Source organism: Myotis davidii, unplaced genomic scaffold (assembly GCF_000327345.1).
Source record: "Myotis davidii unplaced genomic scaffold, ASM32734v1 scaffold205, whole genome shotgun sequence".
In the NCBI taxonomy this organism is placed as follows: Eukaryota; Metazoa; Chordata; class Mammalia; order Chiroptera; family Vespertilionidae; genus Myotis; species Myotis davidii.
This window is the reverse complement of record NW_006297573.1, coordinates 5969018-5987522: the sequence shown is the minus strand read 5'-3', so window position 1 is coordinate 5987522 and position 18505 is coordinate 5969018. Positions and strand designations below refer to the sequence as shown.

The 18505-nt window shown below is 40.8% G+C and overlaps 1 protein-coding gene and 1 pseudogene across 2 annotated transcripts in view; both read left to right on the top strand.

The window, feature by feature from the left end:
• The first annotated feature begins 11425 nt into the window (after positions 1-11425).
• On the top strand, positions 11426-11929 carry LOC102763731 (annotated as a pseudogene).
• Positions 11930-12435: 506 nt separating this feature from the next.
• Positions 12436-18505, top strand: part of RERG (RAS-like, estrogen-regulated, growth inhibitor) — a 103874-nt gene continuing 97804 nt past the window's right edge. The window contains exons 1-3 of one of the 2 annotated variants that reach the window (XM_015570180.1): positions 12436-12674; positions 12903-12997; positions 17306-17469. In XM_015570180.1, the coding sequence (XP_015425666.1) occupies positions 17409-17469 (61 nt within the window). In that variant the 5' untranslated portion in view covers positions 12436-12674; positions 12903-12997; positions 17306-17408. The remainder of the gene's footprint in view (positions 12675-12902; positions 12998-17305; positions 17470-18505) is intronic. The other variant, XM_006773259.2, reaches the window with a different exon arrangement.

The following is an 18505-nucleotide window of genomic DNA, read 5'->3' as shown; positions in this document are numbered from 1 at the left end:
GAAAAAGTCTAACCATGTTTTCAGAAAGGCCAAGATAAAGGCTAGTGTCTAGAGTTTCTGCTTCATATTAAAGCTTAGTCCTTTTGTAGCTCACATGGCCTGGCATTGCCAGATATTCCTGGGCTGGGAGGGAACAAGGTGAGTGTGGGTCATGGGGTGAGGGGCTGGGTAGGGGGAACTTCTTTGCTTCCCTGGGTTTTTAACCAGGAGCTTTTTCAAAATAACCAATCAACTTCCCAAGCTCTGGAGGGCTTGCATTGGGTTCACCTCCTAGCCCATGATCTTGTTCCCAGGTTAGACTGACAGGCCTTTATGGTGCAGCATCTTGACGTCTATTGCAGTGCTAACCTCCCCCTGCTCCTCTCCATATATAGTACCACAGCGGGGGAAGGAGGAGTGTTAATCCTTGGTGGGGCAAGCAAACAGGTTCATGTTCCCCCATCCATTAGTTTCAAGAATGTCTGACTTCTTTCAGTTCTTTTCTTTTATTAATATTTAGCCAACTCTGGTAACAGAACTTATCCTTATACATTCTATGCTCTAAAGAGCTTTTAATTATAAATTTTGTTTTGACTTTGTAGTTCAAATTATTTTAACTTCTGGTGGAAACAATTGTGTGCATAATTTTAAAGGGAAATTTAGCGGGCAGCATTAGAGTTAATTTTTAGATTTATTTCATTGCAGTTTCTCCCTGAAAAAGGACTCGAAAGTAAGACCAGAGGACTTGAACAATATTTCATGCATCACTTGAACAACAATTATTGTCTGTGAGGCAATTTTGGACTAAAATATAATTTTTAGCATTTTCTAAACTCTAGTACAAACAACTTCAAACACTGGAATCTAGGCATTTAAACTAACTGATCAACTCTCTCTCTCTGAGCAATGGTCAACTCTCTCTCTGAGCAATGGTAATTAGAATTTTGCCAAGTAGAAAAGGTGCTTTTGGGCATCAAGATATGCCTTCTTATATGACCATATAAAGTAATTATTTCCATTCAAGTCTATTTTTTTAAGTTTGCACCTGCTTCCATGTTTGTGAGAATCAGCTCTGGTCACAGTAAAGCTTGACCCATCTAGATAACTGGCATAAAAGTCACAAATGATTTGCTCTGATAAACATGAAAAGGAAAAAGTGATTCCTGTTTTCTTTAAAATTCATAATCATGGAATTCACATTTGAATCATCATTATCCTTTGTTCTTAAGTTACTCATTTGCTAGTTGTTCATCTCAGTTTATGTCTGCAGATTTTCTACACGTGTGCCACACTGGAGCCAGTCATCCAGAAAGCCTGGCTAGACTTTCAGTCTCAAGAGAGTAGATCTAGGCACAAGCAGCACATTTGAAGGGAATCTGGTTGGTGCTTAGCCCACCTGGACGGTTCAATTGCCAGGAAACAGGGAAGCAGAACCATGCCAAAGAGTTGTTTATTGGCAATGGAACCAGGGTCAGTGTCCCCTAAGGTTGCCAGGAGACACTACAGTTTCAAGTCAAAGGGAGTCAGGAATGGTATACTTCCAGGCTACACCAAAGCCAAGGGTGTGGGTAGGAGACCAGCACTAAAGAGTACTTTCCAACCTGGAGAAAGATAACCAATTCTCAGTGGGTTACTTCTGATCACTTTTTGTAGTTTTTTTAAAAAAATATATTTTATTGATTTTTTACAGAGAGGAAAGGAGAGAAATAGAGAGTCAGAAACATCGATGAGAGAGAAACATCAATCAGCTGCCTCCTGCACACCTCCCACTGGGGATGTGCCGGCCACCCAGGTACATGCCCTTGACCGGAATCGAACCTGGGACCCTTCAGTCCGCAAGCCGACGCTCTATCCACTGAGCCAAACCGGTTTCGGCCACTTTTTGTAGTTTTACTTAAATTTAAAATTTGCAATAGGTGTAAAATAAAACACTCTAATGGTATAAATGGGTAGATAATGAAAGGTAAGTACCTCTCCAAGCCTTCACTTCCCTTCTCCAAAAGAAACGGTGGTACCAGCAGCTTATACATTCTCCTTCCAGAGGTAGTCTATGCATGCATGAGTATGTGTGCATCTAAAGACATTACAATATACAATTTTTATTATATCAATTTGTTCTTTCTTTTCTATTCAATACCACATCTTGGAATTCATTCCTTATCACTATATAAAGAGGTTATTTATTCCTTTTAATGACTTTTGCTCTCTTTTAATTTTGTTAGTTGGGTTACAGCTTAACTATTTCATCTAAGCCATTTCACTTAAAGAATCTTTGCCTTGCATTTAAATTAAATCATATGCATTAAGCCTCTAGAGAAAAACCTGGCATGGAACAGGTTCTTCTGCTTCTATTTGTGTGACATTAAGGAAGTCATTCAATTTCTCTAAATTGCAGTTTTCTCACCTGTATAACGGGAATACTATCTACCTGGCTTAAATGACTAGTATGGCTGACTGTCTATCAAATATGTGTTCTCTCTTTCAAAGTACAAAGTATTTCTGGAAGAGACTGTCCATCCAGATACTGCATTCCCCAGCTCCCCAAATATCTAGTTTTACCATGAAACAAAGTATTGCCAATGGAAGATGAGAAGAAGTAGTAATATGTGTCAATTCAAGGCCAAGGCAATTAAAGCTATATATACACACTAAACATATCATTAGTATAGAGATTAAATTCAGTAATATAACATAAATAAAGCATTAGTTATAGTATTACTAAATAGCACCTATTATTAATATTGTAACCCATATATGGTTTTCCATATGAATAATCTATAGTTTTTCCTGTACCAGCTTTAATTATGACTCAATACTTGGTCATATGCTCCAAATTCAAAGGCATTTCACAGAAACCGTAAGGAGCAATGCAGATTTCAAATGATAAAATAAAGGAGTGAATTTACATTGCATACCTACCTCAAAGCAAACAACTTAATAATAATCTTCATTAGACTTTTTTCTCTAAGAATGATTCTTTAGCCAATAGTTGTTCCCACTGATAGTATTCCTTTCTTGATATTTTTTCCTATAAATCTATAATTATTCATGAGTGTCCCCCAAAATTCAGATTCCACCTCACTTCAAGAACTACTCAGGGTAACTGGACCCACTCTCCTTAAAGAGCAACTGACCCATTGTTACTTTTAAGAGCATCTCAGCTCTTATCATATTATTAAGATATTCAACCAACAAAAATGAGTTTTGCCTAGAAGAAAATTTTTCTGCTAAGAAAAATAAGATCCATTTCTTCCCCTTCCAATTTCATTGGAATTATAAAGAGGTTTCTCATTTCACTAGTTCCATTCAGGAGACTGAAAATACTCTCCTCTTTCAGACTAGAATAGACAGCCCCAGAGAAGGCTCTCAAGGGAAGCATTGAGTTACCCCATTAAGGCAGCATCTGTCAGTCAGCACACCTTATGTGCCACAACTGCTCTTTTGTGATTCACTGTAGCCTTTGCTAATGACCCCTATTACCTACGCCTTACCCTCTTCTATTGAATATAGTCTCTGGACTCTGTCCCTAAATATGCAGAATTTGGTCCCAACAACATACTCCTCCTTCCTTTCCTGCCTCGGGCAACTCTGATTTGTATTCTTTCTCAGGCTCACCTCTTGGCCTCTCCATTGGGATTCAGCCTGCCCATTTCCCTGAACTTCTGGAATACTTGATTTCAATCCCTGTCCCCTAAACATCACCAGCTGTCTTGTGTAGTTGATGAGTTGATTCTTTCGGAAGTTACCACTGTCCTCATGTCCAATGTATCTGGGTCTGTTGGTACATTATAGAGCACAGGGGACAGGTGGAAAGATACATACTATATCTGTGACTCACCAGGGTTAGTACCTGGCTTCTATACCAGGAGAGTGGGAGTGTTGTACAGAGAGGGGCAGGGACAAATAAGCTGTAGTTTAGAAATGCAGTTATCAAGGGCTGAATTCCTTTTTTTCCTTGATCTTTTAGAGGATATTGTTTCAAATAAGGAATAATGTTTTTTTCCCTGGTACCCAATTTACACTGGGGCAGTGATCTTGGCCTGCCCCGGCCTGCCTTGGGCCCATACCTCAGGAGTTACTGCCCTCAAAATTATACCTGGGATTTCAGTAGAGCTTATTTTATTCCTAGGATTGCATAGGGCCACCTGTAGAGCACAAGCGTCTTCTGGAAGAACTTTAATGTCTGTTTGGCCAGGGGCAAAGATTACTTTTGTGTTCAATTTGGCCAGTAAATCTCATCCCAGGAGCAGATGGGGAACTTGGGCACATATAGAAAGCTGTGTCTCAGGTACATTTTCCCCATTTCACAGTCCAAAGTTTGGAGGAATGGCAGTTGTTGGGGTTTTCCTGAAACCCACATTAACATACTTTCATGAGATAGTTTTGGCAGTCAGGTCTTTAACACAGAGTAAGTGACTGTTGTTTTGATGAAGAAGATAATCTGTTTTCTACTGCTAGGGTAACCCTGAGCACCATGTGGATGATGTGGAAGGCGTTTCTGGCTAGATTCTGACTTAGGATCAGGCAATTTTTTTTAGAATGCCCCTGTTTGCAATAGGCACGTTGTTTGGGGCTTAACTTTGGGCATCCTCTGAAGTTGGACCATTTAGGTGCAGGGAAAGGGGTTGTTACTTACCTAGTTTCTTGTTATCTTGTTTCCTACTATCATGTTATCTTGGCTTCCTTGTGGTAGCCAGCATTTGGGCGTGTAGTTTTATTTATTGTCACTTTTCCTTTTTGGAAGCCTGGTTATTGAAGATCGTGAAAGCAAGTTCTACTAGTTGTGATGTAGGCATCGCATAAGCTTCCTCAACTATTTGGAATTTCCTCTGAATATCTGAAGCAGTCTGTTATAAAGGTCATGTTAATGACCTTTAAGTTTCCGGAAGGATCAGGATCTGGGTCAGTGCACTGACAGTAGCCCTTGCAAATCTGCTCCAAGAATTCTGATGGATTTTCCTCTGCTGGTGGTTGGAACATTTAAACTTTACAGAAATTCTTTTGTTTAGGTACTTTCTTCCTTAACCTGGCAAGGATACATTCTTTTTAATGTTCAAGTTTTGGTAAGTCCCAGTCATTAGCATTCCTGGCCACAGAAGCTTCAGCTCTAATCAAGTCTTGAGGATTCTCATTGTGTAGGTCACTAGCCTCTCCTCTAGCTCTTTCTAAACCCATCCACCACTCTTTGGCAGTAAGAACAGTATTCGGCATTTGCTGGAGGTCTAACCAAGCTGAGTTATGGGAGGTGAAGATAGAGGCAAAGAGACTTTCTATCCTCAAAGGGTCCTCTTTATATGGCGGCTCAGTACTTCTCCAGTTCAGGAGGTCTGGGGTGGAAAAGGGAGTGTATATCCATGCCATTCCTGCCAGCTGGCCATTTGCACCCAGCCTCCCTATTGGCATCTGTCTTAAAGGGTATTGCCTGCCTGGATTGGAGCAGTTATTAAGTTTTAGTTTGGTGATATGACCTAGCAAAAGTGACTCCATTTGGCCTTTGTTTTCTTTTTCTTTTCTTTTTTTTAACATTATTAACTTGGTGTATTTAGATGGGAAACTCTTTGGGCCTCACCTTCTTTATCTCTAAAATGAAGCTAATGTAGAGTAAAAGAAATAACACTCTCGTTAAAGTGCTGTCCAGATGTTAGAGATGATTGTTTTTACTCATATTGGCAATGTGAGGTTGATAATCTGGTTGTTACAGTCCGAGGTTATCAGTCACCTGGAAGTTTATAGCATTATAATAAAAGTAATATATCTCAGTGACAACTTTATATAAACTCATCTCCTGGCTTGCTCATCCTGATATGCTGGGCACAAGAGACAAATCACTTATTTTTATTCCTTACCTTTAAAATGAGGACAATGCATATCTGCCTCCCAGTTAGGACACATAAATTAATTCAAGTATGTGTATCAGTTCATCTATCCTAAGATTTCTCTTCTCTGTGGAGCAAGAAACTGTCCATGGTTAAAAGAAACAGGCAGTTATTTTCATCTAATTGTTATCTCTGTTTTAGATTTTAAGTCTGCTCGTTTATATCAAAATGTAGAAACAACTGTTAAAAATTTTATGAAGTTTATCTAATGCAGAAATGAAAACTCAAAATTAAATTATTCTGCATTCTGTTCTTGCTGTTAATTAATCCTTGTTATTACCTTCACGAGTAAGATAGATCCTGAAGTAACCTAAGCATGTTGTCACAGCATATTAATAGGAAAATCTTGTAATGGTTTTTAACCATATAAACTTGAGGATACTTCTGTAACTTAAGAAGTAGCTCTACAGTGAAGGTCACTTCACCATAAAGTAAAGGTTTCGATTAGTAATGGCCAATGTCTTCCAGGAGGTACCCAAATCCCAAACTCTTCTCATTCCAGCAAAATTGCTAGAGAATTTTCCTCCCTAAATAGCCTCCATCACCAGGCAATGAAAGAAACCGTGGAAAATCTCCCGCCTCATAACTGTGAAAGCTTCATGGAAATAAAATGCCCTTGTCTCCTAAGACTAAAGGTCATTCCCTACAGAATGTTTCAATAATAATGAAAGCCAAATTTCAAAAGTATTTCTTGAAAGTGGGTGTTAAAAAACAAAACTCAACAGAGTAAATTTTAGAGATCTTACTTTATTCAGTGGTTCATGAGCAGGACAGCATCCCATCTAACAAACAGAAAGGAGCTCCATGGAGCTGTACAAAACAGAAGACTTTTATAGGCAGAAGGCAACAGGACGAGGAAGTTATATTAGCGAAAAACAGATCAATTGTGCCAAAGTCCCCTTTCCTTTGGGGATGGCAGGGATCTATCAGGCAGATGACCTCATTGGTGCTGACCAGTTAATTTCAGATTGACTGGTTTAAGATTGTATTCCTGGGGGAGGCTGAAACTGTAATCAAGTTAGGTATTAAGTCTTGGTTTGGTGATGTGGGACTTAGTATAACTGACTCCGTGTTTGGCCTGTCATTTCTTTTTTAACACTGGAGATCCAGGATTATAACTGTGTGAGAGCTGTAGGCAGCAAGCTAGGCCAAGGTTCTGGACAGGGCCTCCCTGACTCCAATACAGGGGGGAGGGATGGACACTCTAAACACTGTATCGGCAGCATGCACAACTCTCATATTACTTTATAGATTTAATGATTATTTAAATGTGCGGGTGTTTTCTTAAATGAGTCCATCCTGTGTTAGCAGTGTCCCTGCATAATAAAAGGCATGCCTAGTTAAGTATGCCACAGAAAGGTAACCATGCTAAAGTTGGTACCCCAACCTTTATATCACGGAGTGACAAGAAAGGGCTCCTACATATGGAAGCAGCACTGAGATGTCCCATGGAAAGCTTGGGAATAAAGGAAAGATATTCACCTTCTGGAAATTAAAGTAGTGAAATCTGCAGTAGTAAATAATGGATGTGATAACTAACCAAGAAATTGTCTATACCTGGATCAAGATAGGATTTTGAAAAGTATTTTAACTCCAAACTGGGTATCGAATCTGATTGCAATTTAATATCAAATTTATTGTATCTTCTCCAGAGAAAGAGAACAGAAGAGCGTAAAAAAGAGAAAAGGAGAAGCTGGTTCTCTTTTCTGGGTATCGGTGCATTTTAAATATACAGAGAAATCCCTCCCATTGCATATGCACAGCTGGTACATATTTCTCAATTTATTAAGATAATGTAAAAACATAACTAAGAATGAAAATAAACTAAGTACAATTTGCCATCATCTACTCCAGGTGAAACGTTCCCTTTTGCCAATTTCATATTCTTTAGAATCCTAGAGAATGTTATTTTGCTCTCTAGATACGCAAGAAATAGAGTGACCTAATGGGGAACCCAAACTTCTGGTCGCAAGAAATTGATGTACATCATTAAAACTTGTCAGCCTGATGTATGAACTTCAATATCGTGTGAGTTTGAGTAATGTGAGTCAGCTGAGCTCAATCGATTCTGAGAACTGAAACCTGAGACCCAGAGCTGGTTTATTATAAAGTCTAAAGGTAATGCTACCCTGTGAGGCCTTGTCCTAAGTTGGTAACTAGAGTTCTTTTGATAACACCCTGATCTCGTGGTCCCCCATCTTTTCCTTTACCTTTATAAACTTGTGAGTGGTACTCAGATTCCATTATATGCACCATATACCTGACACAAATGATCAAAGAGATAGATAATTCCCCAAGTTGAACAAAGACTCCCGCTCTATTCTCTTTCTAGAGGAACCCAGGTTGGGAAATATTCCCAACTTCTCTGCCATCTATAAGATCTAGGTAACAAGAAATTGCTTCTAGTTTACATTCAAAATATGCCCATGGAATTTTGGATGCTGTAAAGCCAGCTTTAACCATCCCTGCCCAGTTCCACTGCTTTGCCAGCCTACAGCCAGCTCCCCAAGGTTAGGACCCCTAATCTTACTATTTGAGAATTCCCAGCTCTTGCTTCATTCCCAGTCTACTGGAATTTAGCACCTCGTGTGCCTGAAGCAGCACCCCTTGTTCACAATTGAGGTGCTGGTTTTGAGGTCAGTCAGTTCAGACTTTCTCATTCCTTATCGTGTTTCCTCTTAAGAGTCTCATGATCCTCACTTGCCTTTGCAGCTTATGGCCTCTGTGAGGTCAACCCAATACATTGAAAGAGGTCTGGTTCATAATGCCATTCTTCCCTGAAGACTCCTTTTACTTCCATTTTAAATTCATGGATGCAAAGAGATCTATAGGGAGACAAACTTTATATTCCCTAAGGACTCAGGCTATTGACAATAAAAAATAAACAAATACTTGAACTCCTCCCTTTATATGATTTCCCTAAGACAATGCCTAGGTTTCCAATAAGTCAAAAGGCCTCTCAAGTAGTTCTTCCTAGAAAGGAAGGAACCTGCCCCACAAATGTCTCCAGAAATAGCAAACTATTAGCAACTTTAAGTGTTATCTCCCACTTCTACCCCTCCAAAAAATAGATTTTGATCGCTATCCAGAAATCCATTTTATAACTTACCTAATGCAATCCTTACAAGAATATTATAAAACAGGCATTATTTTCATCATTTTACAGATTTTAACAACCTGTTGCCCAGAAATACAGTTAAGTGGCCAAGCCTAGATTCCAACCTATTCTATTCCTTATCTTATCCACGATGCCATTGTCCCAATTAACAACTGGCAGGAATTAATTTACCAAATTGCTCTGCCACTGAGCCAGGAACTAAGAAATTGAGACATCAGCCAGGAATATTTGATGGGGGTGTAAGTGAGGGAAGGAAGACAAATGGAGATGAGCCATGCAGGCATTCTGCTCAGAAAACAGACTCAAGATATATTGTAGCTGAGAGCATGGTGGACTTGGGCATCTGGGAGGAGGTGGAAAAGAGGATGGAATTCCTGAAATGAACAAGCATCACAGATGCACTCATCTCTAACAACTTTTTAAAAAATATATAGTTTTTTATTGATTTCAGAGCGGAAGGGAGAGGGAGAGAGATAGAAACATCAATGATGAGAGAATCATTGATTGGCTGCCTCCTGCACGCCCCACACTGGGGATCGAGCCCACAACCTGGGCATGTGCCCTTGGCCAGAATAGAACTCAGGACTCTTCAGTCCGCAAGCCGATGCTCACTCTACCCACGGAGCAAAACCGGCTAGGGCAGCTCTAGCAATTTTTGAATTAGTTTGTATCTGGGTTCCGGATTCTTGCTTCTGTATTTTAGCTTTAATACAACCCGCCTCTCTGTCCCTCTCTTTTGAAAACTCCCCTACTTCAAAATCTGCATATTTTTTTATCTTGTCTTGTCCTGGCAGGTTGATGTAATCCAATCCTTACAAAGGTTTTTTGGTTGGAGTGGAAAACCAGTTAATATTAGGCCACTGTTTCCCCAGGTTTTTGTAGAATGCTCTAAGAATAAATGCATGCTATAATATATGGCTTCTCTTCATATATTCATTCCTCGTCTCTTCTCCCAGCCAAGATCAGCATACTTCAAAGCCTCTACATAGTCATTTGGTTGTCTCTGGCTGTGCATTCATCAGGCTATCTGTTGCATAACAACGCAAGTAGTTTTTTTTAAATGTTTAAAAACATTTTTAAATAGCTTACCTAAGAGGTCTGCTTACTTGATTTGTAGAATCTTAACAAAATAACTGGTGGGGTTTTACCTAGTCTGGATCTTTGAGGAAGTTCTTTCACTTGGGACTTTATGACAAACACAAAAATAGGTCATCCGAGAATGACTGATTTATGTTGCAAACTCAGGAATAATTACCTACATTGGCATATATTTCACAAGAGTCTTTTGACATGACTTTGAAATTTATTCTTACTAGAGAACCAATAAAAGTCTTAGTGGCAGCTTGGCCAGGAGAACCAGCTCTTTGGTTCAAAATTCATTACATAATCCAGGTTTTTCTGCCTGTATTAGGTTATTCTTGTTCCATTCTCAGCTGTGACAACCACATCTTTGTATCAGGATGAAAGAATTTGATGTACTTGTATTAGTTAAAAGTTTGATACCATGTTAATTAGCTAGTGATTAATAATAGGACAGAAACAAAGGGAAGCCAGGCATTAGAGGCATGTCATTTGGGCAGCTTCACCAGGAAGCTGCATTTTTGCACTCTCCAGCAAACCAACTATTAAGTGGCCAAGCCTAGATTCCAACCTAAGCTGTTCCTCATCTTATCATTGTCCCAATTAACAACAGGCAGGGATTAATTTACCAAATTGTTCTGCCACTGAGCCAGAAGCTAAGAAATTTGAGACATCAGCCAGGTACATTGGATGGGTGTATAAGTGAGGGAAGGAAGACAAATGGAGATGAGCCATGCAGCATTCTGCAAAACATGGGGGTGGGGGGCGGGAGGGGGAAGGGACTGGTCAAAGGGAAGACAGAGGCATGCCGAGGATCAAAAAAAATAGCCTAGATGTTCCCCACTCCTTTGATAGTCATTGGGGAAGCATTTAACCTTTCTGACAGTCACCTTCTCATCTGTGAAAGGCTAGTAATCAGGATACTAGTGCTTACCCCAGGGAGGGGTATAAATATCAAATGAGATGAGAGGTAAAAGCAGGTCTAGCACCACATAAAATTAATCATCTTTGTTAGGTTTGGGGCATGATGGAGTATGACTTTGATTCAGATAGTATAAGTGCTGATCTTCTAAGGAGGATGTGAAGCTTTTGGCACTTTCTCAAATAAGTAACGATAAATTTTAATTGAATTCGGTACATATGTCCCTCCTAGCATCTCTCAGCTTCCATTCCAGCCGGCCTGGACTTAATTCCAACAAAATACCAGCCTTGGACAAGTTATTGGTCCTCTCTTTCAGTTCCCTCTTGAGTATCACGGGGATAACCAAACGGACCCCAAAGGGATGCTGTGAGCATCATTTAAAGTCAGAAATGGGGCGTTAAGATGATTGGCCAAGGAAGAGTGGCCCTCTGTTCCTCCCTGGTTGCTTGAAGATAAATCTTCATCATGAATGACACGGTACCCATCCAGACCAGGAAGTTCATGACTAACAGACTATTTCAGCAGAAGCAAATGGTCATTGATGTCCTTCACCGTGGGAAGGCAACAGTACCCAAGACAGAAATTCGGGAAAAACTAGCCAAAATGTATAAGACCACACCTGATGTCATCTTTGTGTTTGGATTCAGAACCCACTTTGGTGGTGGCAAGACCACTGGCTTCGGCATGATTTCTTGGATTATGCAAAGAAAAATGAACCTAAGCACAGACTTGCAAAGACATGGCCTATATGAGAAGAAGAAGACCTCAAGAAAAGAGTGGGGGGGGGGGGGAAAGAAAACAGCGAAAGGAACACAAGAACAGAATGAAGAAAGTCAGGAGGGCTGCGAAGGCCAATGTTGGTGCTGGCAAAAAGAAGGAGTAAAGATTCTTCGATAAGTTTATCTGTGATGGTTGTGCAGCTTTTTCATGAGAGGATTAATAAACTATAAACTTAAAAATAAATAATAAATAAAAATAAAGTCAGAAATGGCCCCAATTGGTGTGACTCAGTGGTTGAGCACTGACCTGTGAACCAGGAGGTCACGGTTTGATTCCCGGTCAAGGCACATACCTGGGATTGTGGGTTCCATCCCCAGTGTGGGGCGTGCAGGAGGCAGCTGGATCAATGTTTCTCCCTCATCATTGATGTTTCTATCTCTCTCTCTGTCTCCCTTCCTCTCTGAAATCAATAAAAATATATTTTAAAAAAGAAAAAGAAAACCAGGAATGGGAAATACCACGTAGTGATGCTTTCACACCCAACATGCTAAGCAAGGAAAGAGGTCCTCTTGTGAGAAACTAGAGGCTGGGAACTGAGCCAGGGGACAGGGAAGCCTGACTCCTGTGTAGCCCACAGAAGGCGCATAGTCCACGCTCTCCAGGAGGAGGCAGCACCGCGGCGGGAGCAGGCCCCTGGCCAGGAGGGGGCGCCCGAGCGCCGCACTGCAGCATCCCGAGCGGGCTGAGCTCCGCGTCCTGCCGCAGTCTCCAGGCTGCTAGTGGGAGCGAGGAGACTCCTCTCCGGCTGGTCCGCTGGCACTCGCTGCTGCTGCCGCCGCCTGCCGCCGCTCGCAACCGTGATCGCAGCCCAGCGACTCCGAAACGCAGCCTGCACCCTGGGCTGCGCCGCGTGGAGCGGGGCGCGATTCCGAACTTGCAGGGGACCGCGCTTCTCCCCGGGCCTGGAGATTGTGAACAGGTGAGTGTCAGGCACGTGCCCAGGTGGCTCTTTCGGGATGACCTCCTGCAGACCCTTCCGCGTCCCTGAACCCTCGGTTCTGGGTGGGTCCTCCTGGTCCCTGGGCCCCCAGGCCGGCTCCGGGGTTCCCCAAGAGGGAGCCGTGAACGCAGGCGCCCAGAGTTTGACAGCGCCCTGCGAGCTGGGACCGAGCGTGCCCTTTTGACTTGGGCTGCATTGGCCCTCTAGGCTGCCAGCACGTGACCTGCGGTGGGTCCACAGCGGGCCTGTTGATCATCCAGGATACCTGTTGCTCCCGGAGCAGCGCCACAGCCAGGGGTCTGGTACAATTATTCTCGTGGTTGTGGGTGCTGCGTTGTAAGATGAGGGAGAATTCGGGGGATGAGAGGAGGAAAACTTGATTTCAGGGCTAGAGAGGGGGCAGCCCAAAGAGAATCTCATTCCCACGCCCGGGCGAGAGTCTTTGCTTCCCTAAACAGCTGCACTTTATTTTGATGATAAATACAGAAGTTAGTTAGAAAAAACTAGTACCTTATAAAGATGCTTTTTTTTTCTTTTCTTTTTTTTTCATTATTTTTTTTTTTAACCAAGAGGAAGTGGGAAGCATGGGCCTTGACAAGTAGTCTTGGGAATGATTTATTATGAATGAAACCTTTCTTTAAATATTTTTTAGATGAGGTTATTAGTGACCTGTCAGAGGTCTAAGCTCCTGGGAGGTAGCCACTCTGTTTGTATATGCTTAGCATAAATGTGGAATGAATCAATTAATGCATTAATAGCGTAGGATTTGGAGGGTAGCTCCTGTTTTTCTTTCTAAGCTTTCTTTTAGGTCTTTTTTGTTTAAAAAAATCACCGTACCTTTAATCTCTTAAATATCTAAGTTTATGAACTCAGAAGTTTTTGTCCTGGTAAAGCACTGTCTACATAAAACTAAATGGCAACTTCTGGATTCAGCCAGAATGTTTCTGCACAACATTAAAACTAATAGTTTTTTTTTTTAGATCCATGTTATGGGAGGTCTTGGTTTATGAATTTTTTAAAAATATATCTTTATTGATTTCAGAGATGAAGGGAGGGGGAAAGAGAGACAGAAACATCAATGATGAGAGAGAATTGTTGATTGGCTGCCTTCTGCACATCCCCCAGTGGGGATCAAGCCCGCAATCCAGGCAATCCAGGATCAGAATCGAACCTGGGACCCTTCAGTCCGCAGGCTGACACTCTCTATCCACTGAGCCAAAGCAACTAGGGCTATGAATTGTTTTGAACGTCAGAAATTTGGCAACAGGTCACTTATTACAGCAATTTATGTAACTTGACATTTTCATGAGAGAAATAAAATATTGAAGGATGTATGTCAGTTTGTGTCTTCCTTTAAGGCATTTTTCTAAACATGACATAAGATTCAGAATAACCAGATGCATCTTTATTATGTTATAAATGAAAAAATTAGCCCAAACAATTTATCTTTCTTATGTGAAATTCCTATTCCTCTGAGGCCATTTGGGAGTTACTGAAAAGCTACTGAAGTATCTGACTTAACAAATGTGGTTTTCTTTTTTTTAAATCACATTTGATGGCTACTTTCATGAAGCATCAATTGTATTGACAATAGGTAATGACCCAGGTTTTTATGTGTATGCAAATGAACAATTTTGCATGAAATAACAAATTGTTGTTTATACAAGCTCCAGACACTGGCATGGTCTATGTTTTAAAGAAATGCTTGCCATTCTTGTATAGAATTTGCATAGTTAATGCATCTTTATATATTATGCTTCTGTGAAACTTCTATGATGAAGCACTAAACACGGAGGCCTCTTCTTAATGAATGCATATAAAGTTAAAATAAGGACATCCTGTGATCTTTGGCCCAAATATGGGACTGGACAAATAACAGATGTTAAAGCTTCTGGGTTTGGTACTATTAATGATTACTAAGAAGTTTTTTTTTCATTATTGAGGATGAAGGAAACTATAGCCAATGTTCATGTTGACCTTTTCATCCTTCAGAGGAAGTTCTGGCACTTTGAAAACCAGTACATACAAAATTTGTTAGGTACAGGTTGATAGCTTGGATGCATAATGAAGAAAACAATTATGGGTTTATGTCTTTGGAGAAATTTTCAGGAGTTTTACTTTTATCTTGCACTGGAGAAGCGGTTTGTGAAAATGTGTAGATGGCAAAACGCTGGCAGGAGCAGCTTACACATTTAGATAACAGATTTGTGTTTCAAAATTTTCTTTACAGACTGGAAAACTGGATGAAAGGAAGACTGATGTGATTAAGTTTAACCAGGATAAAAGTGAAGTCTTATATTTAGGGTTAAGACGTTGACTGCAGACGTGCAGAGTGGGGAAGTCTGCAGCTCATGTGGAAGAGGAGTGGCTGTGGGGGCAATACAACCACGGTGCCCAGATAATGAATAGGGAAAATGTCAGTGAACTTGAGCTGGGTCACTTTGTCAGGTCACATCTCTAGTGGGGAATGCAGTGGTCGGCACGTTTTCAGAGTAATTAAAATGGCAAGTGTCAGAGGAGAGAGCTGCATATGGCGATGGGCGAAGGTGAGAGTCAAAAAAGCATAAACAAGACCCTACATCCCGTGACGTACAAGGGGAGCTGCTGGCCCTCGCTTCCCTAGAAAGTAGAGCCTGGGGTGGGGCAAAGGGTCCTCATAGCTGCTAGGCTCCTGAAGGGCTCTGAGTGACCGAAAACAAAAGGCTGACAGTGCTTCTCCTTCCGCTCCTCACCTGAGAGTGGTAACTCAGACACAGGCTGGGTGTTGCATGGTTGTCTGTTCAGAAGGATTCCTGCAATGGCTGGAGGATTCTTTGGTTGACCCCAAGGCTCTTTTCTTTTCTTCTTAATATTTTTATTGATTTCAGAGAGGAAAGTAGAGAGAGAGAAAGATAGAAATATCAGTGATGAGAGAATGTGTAGATGGCAAAACGCTGGCAGGAGCAGCTTACACATTTAGATAACAGATTTGTGTTTCAAAATTTTCTTTACAGACTGGAAAACTGGATGAAAGGAAGACTGATGTGATTAAGTTTAACCAGGATAAAAGTGAAGTCTTATATTTAGGGTTAAGACGTTGACTGCAGACGTGCAGAGTGGGGAAGTCTGCAGCTCATGTGGAAGAGGAGTGGCTGTGGGGCAATACAACCACGGTGCCCAGATAATGAATAGGGAAAATGTCAGTGAACTTGAGCTGGGTCACTTTGTCAGGTCACATCTCTAGTGGGGAATGCAGTGGTCGGCACGTTTTCAGAGTAATTAAAATGGCAAGTGTCAGAGGAGAGAGCTGCATATGGCGATGGGCGAAGGTGAGAGTCAAAAAAGCATAAACAAGACCCTACATCCCGTGACGTACAAGGGGAGCTGCTGGCCCTCGCTTCCCTAGAAAGTAGAGCCTGGGGTGGGGCAAAGGGTCCTCATAGCTGCTAGGCTCCTGAAGGGCTCTGAGTGACCGAAAACAAAAGGCTGACAATGCTTCTCCTTCCGCTCCTCACCTGAGAGTGGTAACTCAGACACAGGCTGGGTGTTGCATGGTTGTCTGTTCAGAAGGATTCCTGCAATGGCTGGAGGATTCTTTGGTTGACCCCAAGGCTCTTTTCTTTTCTTCTTAATATTTTTATTGATTTCAGAGAGGAAAGTAGAGAGAGAGAAAGATAGAAATATCAGTGATGAGAGAGAATCATTGATCAGCTGCCTCCTGTGTGCCCCTCACTGGTAATCGAGCCCGCAACCTGGACATGTACCCTCACCAGGAATCAAACCTTGGCCTCCTGATTCATAAGTCAAAGCTCAGCCACTGAGTTACACCAGCTGGGCCCAGGGCTCTTGTCAACTTTGTATTTCTATGGTACTAAGAACCCAGGTGTCATTCCCGAAGCACCCACCTATATAAAATGTGCTTATGTTTTATGGAATATAATTAATTTCCCAAGTGTTAGGATAATATCATAAACTAATTTATTTGAATTTTTCATAGAAAAGGGCATGGCATTTATCTTTTGTGTACCAGGCCATTGTGCCCAGAAAAACATTAAAATATGATCTATATATTACATAACAATTCCTGGAAAATGAGTATCTATCACATGACTTGATCATGTGATCTAGTGTGAGCTGAGATAAAATTTAAACCTTAAAATGCAAATTCAATTGTATTACATTGGGGTTGACTACTATGAATGTCTATTACTTGGCCCAAAGGGAAATTATAATAGATAAAGAGTTCCAAATGTGACTCTCCCCATCACATCTGTTTGCATCTTGGAAGTTTACAGACACATGGTAAAGGCATGTAGTCACATACTCCGAATATTTGTTATCAATTACTGACAAAAACAATGAAAATATTAATATTCATTAAATATTCTTGAGGAAGTACTTTAGAAAATGCTATTGTGAGTGAAAATACATGTTTTAGAACCAAAACAGATTGAAATTCAAGTCCTGGATCTGGATCTGTCATTTAATAGTTGAATCATTTACAGTAAATTACTGGAGCCCTCTTACAAGATTGTGGTGAAGGTCAAAATGGAAAATGTTGATCAAGTTGAATAATGGCTGGCATCGAGGAGATGCTTAATAAATATTAATGCAAATCTCTTTTGTCTAAGGGTTGCAGATTTGCAATGATATGGTGAACCCAAAGGCTGGAACCAAAACGATTTTCTCAGCTCTTTAGTTTGAACGACAGGGAGTTGTCTACCACCGCCCAGCATGGCTAAAAGTGCAGAGGTCAAATTGGCAGTATTTGGAAGAGCAGGCGTGGGCAAGTCAGGTAAGTTTTGTTGTGGTTGTTGTAGTTGTTGTTGTTGTGTGCGTGTGTGTGTGTGTGTGTGTGTGTATGTGTGTTACTGCCTCCTGGGATTGGGCAGGAGGGTGGTTGGCATTTCTCATAGTCTCATGTGCTCTTTCAGATGAAGTCTCTTTTTCTTTATCCAGAACTTTTCTTTTGCATAGCCAAGTTTTATGTACTCTTTTGCTTATTCATGATAAAGTAGCTTTGTTGATAATACACAAGGCAATGGATATATCATCGGTCTTGGTATTTAGAGGAAGGATATTAAACAAACCTCTGAAGAAATCAGATTGCGGAAATTAAAAATATATTTGCTCCTTTTTCTTTATATGAATTCCTAAGGGGCCAATTTTATATCGTATTCATCTTACTAGTCTCAGCAACCAGTCAAATGCCAAGCATGTATTGTGTGCTTAATAAATGCTAGTTGAATAAATATGTCTTTAAAAGAAAAAGAATTGCATTATTGTCCAAAATCAGGGAGGACTGGTGAGAACTTAGAGTGACCAAACAAGACAATTGCCAGGGCCTCTGGGTTGAATTTAATGATCAAATTCTGGCTCCGATGAGTAATTCTCACAAAGTGCTGAAAGCTTTTTGATTCCCCACTGAGAAAAGGCTTGCATACCTTCAAAATTAAGGGTGAAAATGGTGAAAGTGAAGATGTATCTAATCCAATTTGAAAAATATACCTCAGATTTTATAATTAAAAAATGCTAAGTAGGCTTTTCAGATAATGTTGCTTTGATCTCTTACCGGAGAAAAAACCCATAAATTACTGCATATGGAGCTTTTGGTTCTTAGGAGAGGACTCTTAACAGCTACCTGGTAGGAGTGTGTGTGTGTAGAGGGAAACCCGTTTAGACCTCCCAATACAATAGGTAATCCACATACTCTTAAACACACATGTGCAGCTTTTAATTCTGTGACCAACCTCTCTTTCCTAACCTGCTTTCTGGCTTAATTTCAGCAGTAAATCTTCCCTATTCTATGTCTTTCTTTTTTCTTTTAATCT